The sequence below is a fragment of the Nuphar pumila genome, chromosome 2 (genome assembly GCF_984573655.1).
Source record: "Nuphar pumila chromosome 2, dmNupPumi1.hap1.1, whole genome shotgun sequence".
Taxonomy (NCBI): Eukaryota; Viridiplantae; Streptophyta; class Magnoliopsida; order Nymphaeales; family Nymphaeaceae; genus Nuphar; species Nuphar pumila.
Genome location: NC_143250.1, coordinates 20,837,321 through 20,842,558, shown reverse-complemented (window position 1 = coordinate 20,842,558; position 5,238 = coordinate 20,837,321). Strand labels below are relative to the sequence as shown.

At 40.7% G+C, this 5,238-nt stretch overlaps 1 protein-coding gene across 1 annotated transcript; it reads right to left on the bottom strand.

The window, feature by feature from the left end:
- Nucleotides 1–163: 163 nt before the first annotated feature.
- On the bottom strand, nucleotides 164–2,714 carry LOC149844984 (uncharacterized). The gene has a single exon (XM_089997406.1). It carries the CDS (start codon nucleotides 2,443–2,445, stop codon nucleotides 667–669), a length of 1,779 nt encoding a protein of 592 aa, XP_089853532.1. The 5' UTR covers nucleotides 2,446–2,714; the 3' UTR covers nucleotides 164–666.
- Nucleotides 2,715–5,238: the final 2,524 nt, after the last annotated feature.

Here is a 5,238-nt window from a genome sequence, read left to right as displayed (position 1 = left end):
CAGAGGTGTTTGTAGCTATATATATATATATATATATATATATAGAGAGAGAGAGAGAGAGAGAGAGAGATAGAGAGAGAGAGAGAGAGAGAGAGAGAGAGAGAGAGAGAGAGAGGCACCACTTCTCAATACTTGACTAGAACAATTAAGAGAGAGGTAAGAAGAACAAGGAGAAAGATGAATGGTTACAATTTAAGACAATGTTTGTTACAGTGTACCAGGCATGATAATCATTCTAGCAATCATGTCAAACCCAGTTGTTAAGATGTGGAGGAAAGAGACACTGATTAGAAACACATAACCATGCTGTGGTATATATGCTATTCATTAATTTTTCCACAAAAAAATAAGATTATATACATTGGAAGTTTCATACCTTGAAGACTACGGAGCAATAACCTACTCTATGTTGCACAAATGAGTGATTCTAATTTTAGTTTCTGTTCTATGCCACATGCGTAAGCCATAGTGATCCAGAATTTAGTAACATGATCCTTTTACTAATATGAGTGGCATTTCTGCATTCTTTGGATTTTATATCTTTTCACTTTCTAGAATTTCCAACTTAAAAAATCCAGAATGCCACTCAAGCAAATGCATCATGCTACTATACTCCAGAGGTCCGTATCATCAATCACAAACAAATCTTGCTGTGGAGAGTAGATCTCAATACTGCAACTGCCATGATAGATAGTCATCAAACTCTTGACTGCTTGTACACTCCACGAGTGCATTTTGTTGGTGCTCATACCTACATATGTAATTGAGACCAACAAGAAGTTCACATATGGCGGCCTCAGCCTTTTCCCTATCTGCAAAGTACAGAGTTTGAAGGAGAAGGACATTGGTTCTAGGAACAAACTGTTGCTGCTCAAAATTTCGCTCTGTTTGCCACCTGATCATGTTATGCGCTAACGGTGCCAGCCACGTCAAGATCTTATCCATGGCTTCCTTCCAATCATGAGCAAGAGATGCATCATATATAGCAGAAGCTAAATTCTTAGTGTAAGACTTCAGACTCAATCTCAGGGATGTCCGAAGGCTGGTTGGCAACATTTGATACAAATCATTCCTAGCTTCATCACCAACCAAATGAGGATAGCGGAGAAACTTCTCCATTATAATTATCACATTTGCATAATGTAGCGCAAGAGCGGATCCGCCAACTGTTGAGGGTGGTGCATCCATTAGCCCACTTTTTAGATTTGGACCGAATTGAGATTTAGAATGTTTTATAAATCCGCAAATAGGTGGAGAGTGTTCTTGATCTCCACCAAATGGAGAAACTGCTCTGATTCGATCGAAACCCGTTATGGGACTCTCTTTCATTGGCCGACTTTGAGGATTGGAACTAGTTGAATTTCTGCCGACAGCACCATTCTTCAGCTGTCTAGAATGTATGCTGCTGCTACTACTGGTACTCCGTGTCTCGAACTCAGCATCATCATATCTAAATGAAGCTGAGCTAGTTAAACTCAGGCATTCTTTCAAAAGCTTCCCGGGACCAGACACGCAAGGCAAAACACAATTAGTGCCCTTGAAGCTTCCCAATTCTGTATTTTGGAGCAATCGTCCAGACTTGGTGTTAATTCCCCTCTTCTCCATCGGAATTTTCTCAAGTGGACCGGATATATAGGAAGAAATACGCTCCCGAAGCTCGACTTGGGCGGAGAAACCTCCACTCAGATCACATACATCAGCAGGAGATGGGGAATTAGTATTCCCAAAAATGAGACAAATCCTTGCATAAATTGTGCACACCAACCTTGCTAAGACCCCCACAATTTTATCATAGGTCTGATTCCACAATGAAACATCTCTAAGATGTTTGACATCGTCTCTCTGCCACTGAATCTTCTGATCGAAATGCCGGAAGCTCTCCCTCGGAAAACCCTCGCCCTGCCTGAATTTCTTCGCACTCTGCTCCAGTTCGTTCAACGCCTCCAATTCAGCGTACAGATTAGACGTAGCGCTAACATACCTTTCCATCTTCTTGATCACCCCATCCATATCCTTAACCAGAAAACCGAATTCCCGAAAATCTAGCCTCTTCCTCAGCAGATCAGCATACACATGCTCAAAACCCTGCAGAGCAGGCTCACTGCATTTCTTGCCTAATCTTGAAACTACCCCAGAAATTCGGTTCAACTCGGCTAGCTTTTCCATGAAAACAAGACCCAGCAGAAGCTCTTCATCATCAGAGACCAAATAAGCAACACCATCAGACTTGAAAACGTCTTTTATTCTAGTTATTTCTTGGGGACTAAGAGACTTATAGAGATGGATGGTTTTGGACATTACATTAGCAATCTCAAAGGACAAAATCCCAATGGTTTGGGATTTTCTCACGGTGGATTTCTTGTTTGATTCGTCAAGAAAGAAGGCATGCTTGAGATTGTGACTCACCTGGCTTCCCATCTTGACTAACCAAGTTTCGGAAACCATCTTCACTGCTCTTCTTTCTCTTTCTGAGAGTGGTTTTCGCCTTTTTGTAAGAGTAAGGCCTTCCCTGCAAGGGGCCTTCTCCGAGAGGTAGATTTAGGAATGTTGGTCACAAATGTGAGGGAAGGAGGAGGAGAGAAGAGAGCCAAAACATTGAGAAACTTCGTGTGGGCTGTCTTCAGATGAAACTCTGAACATGAAAAAGGAGGCTTTTCTCAAAGAGACTGTCTAGGAAGAGGAGATTTTGCACATGGCTTAGGGTCTAACAGAGGGAGGACCACAGAGATAAAGGAAAAGGAGGGAAAGAACTTCAAGAACCGTGTTTAATTGAGCATTTGAAGATGAATGGCGGATATTTAACAGAGTGAAGAGTTAAGAAGAGGGGAGAGAGAGAGAGAACACAAAGACCAGTAAGATATTATTTTGTGGGTACCATTCAGTTGAGCTCCTGAAGATGAATAATGATGCTATTAATAGTGGCCTTTTGGTTAGCAGGAGATAGAGGGATAGCTCTGAGACTTAATGGAGAGACAGAGAGAGAGTGTAAAAACAAAGTCAGAGTGTTATTGGTTTTGTTGGATCTGCTTTTCGTCATAATTGATTTTTTTTTTTTAATTCTTACCTGCCCGGAAGTTAAGGGTACCTGACCTACTTTAATTGACGATTAATCGGCGAGTTTTTTTTTTTTTTTTTGAAACTCGGCTGCAGTTTCAAAACGGCGCAAACCTTTGACTCTTACATTTCAAGCATAACCAGCTGTGATGGTCTGAACCATTGACTATCTCTAGGGTTTATTTTACAAAATGACAATAACACCCTTAATGGTATTTTTTTTTTATGATGAGGAACCCTGGTGGCGCCCCACGACCACTCTGCTTTATGACCCACCTCTAAAAGCTATGGACATAGCCGTGCACCAGCAGGGTTTGATCTGGTGCCTTCATTTCAGCACCCCAGCAACCACCCTGCTGGCCATGCGGGCACCCTTGGTGATATGTTACACAGAAAATATGGTTCGATGCCTCAACCTTTCTACGCTAAGAACAACTTGCGCCATGCATGAGCCATTGGTCCTAAAAAAGGCTTGACCAGCTCATGTGACCCATTATGTCCAAGTTTGGATTCGATTTTATGAAAAAATCATGTAAGGGAGGAGACCCATTAAGAGGATAGATGGCGCGATTCCGGTGAAGGTATTTTAGAAACATTATTGGGTTGTGTGAGCTCAGCAAGACTAGAACCAAGTTGCCAAATCTTTGACGTTGCAAGTTCGAACCCCAAATAGTAGGGTTTTATAACTGGTAGGGGTCGGACTAACCCTAGCTTTCTCTATCGAAAAAAAATGTTTGGATTGAGTCTCCTTGTAGGAACCCATGTCCGATCAGTAGCAAGACACGAGAAGGCGAAGAACTTGGTCAAACATGAATCATTAGTAAGCCCTCCCAGGCCGAACCCAGCTTGCTAGCAGAGCTGAGTGAGCTATCCATCTTCAAGTGGGTGGGGGGTAGGGAGAAAGACTTGATTTCGTCCTTGATAAGTAGACAAGGGGCGTTTTGGTCAATGCAAAGTAGCCGATTGTCACTCTTTCAAACGCGTGAGAGTGAAGTGTGAATAACTGCGCCAAACAATCCGGAGCTTGAATTCAAACCGGGCTGCTACAAAAATGTTCACACGTATCTAGTCAAAGGACAGAAAGCGACCTGAAATTTTTTAAATGACTAAAACGCCCTTATCCGTTCAAAGTTCAAACCGGTGGTGGCTCGGCCGTACACATTAAATCTAGGTATTTACACCGCACCATCAGATTCTCGGGTATGTATGGTGAGGGATCTGAAGAATCTCAAAAAACGTTGACCGTTGACTTTATCTCTAGGACGAGATTGTACCTGTAGAATTAGGGTTGTTTTGGCCCTTAGGGGAAGGTCGACGCTGTTCAAGATTGATGGCCATTAAAGCCATTGACCGTGAACCCCAAGTATCAGACCTAGTCAAAGGCTCAATCAAGTCTACAATAACTTAGCTGAATACACAAGGCGGCCAATTCGTGTGGCAAAGCAAACTTGAACCTAGTAAGAAAAAACCACACAATACTTGAACTTGGTTAAGACTAGATCCACCAAGCAGAGCCCAGCCTATACGTGGAATTATAATATTGAACACATAGCCAAGTCAACCAAAGTCTTTGCGCCATACAACTGGACTTGGTCAACTTAGTAAAGCAATTTGACTCTGCCAAAATCATGAGTTAAATGCTTAATCTTAAATGAAGCTTGACTGACTTAATCATGCCATGTGAGCAGCATTTACATGTTAATCCTTCAAGCTACTTTTCCCCGCCAATTATTTTTTAATATTATAAATATTTCAGCAGGAGTTAAATAGTCTATGTTTAAAAGTAACGTCAATTTTATCGGCCTTTTATTTATCGAAAGAACTAAAAAATTTCAACTCTCTAGAGTAACAATTTCTCTGCAATTTCAACTCTTTAAAATTTTTATCAGTTTTTTATTTATCGATCCTTTTTACAATTTCTCTGAAAAAAAAAGGCAAATTATACATACATGTGTATAGTAACAATTCAACATTTTAAAACTATTTCAAAATCAAAACAAAGTTTGTCGTGAGAATTTGCAGCTGATAAGAACAAATTATCATTTCCTTCCTTATGGTAATGTATCTCTTTTAACAATAAAAGAGTGATATTTTCAAGACATCACTGATTATATCACTGTTTTCGACTTTTATAAAGATTTTGCGATATTTTAAAAAATATCGCATATTTGTCCCGTTGCTTTG

Bases quoted from the DNA above. Each gene is read 5' to 3' on its own strand.
- LOC149844984 (XM_089997406.1), bottom strand. From the start codon at position 2,445: ATGGTTTCCGAAACTTGGTTAGTCAAGATGGGAAGCCAGGTGAGTCAC.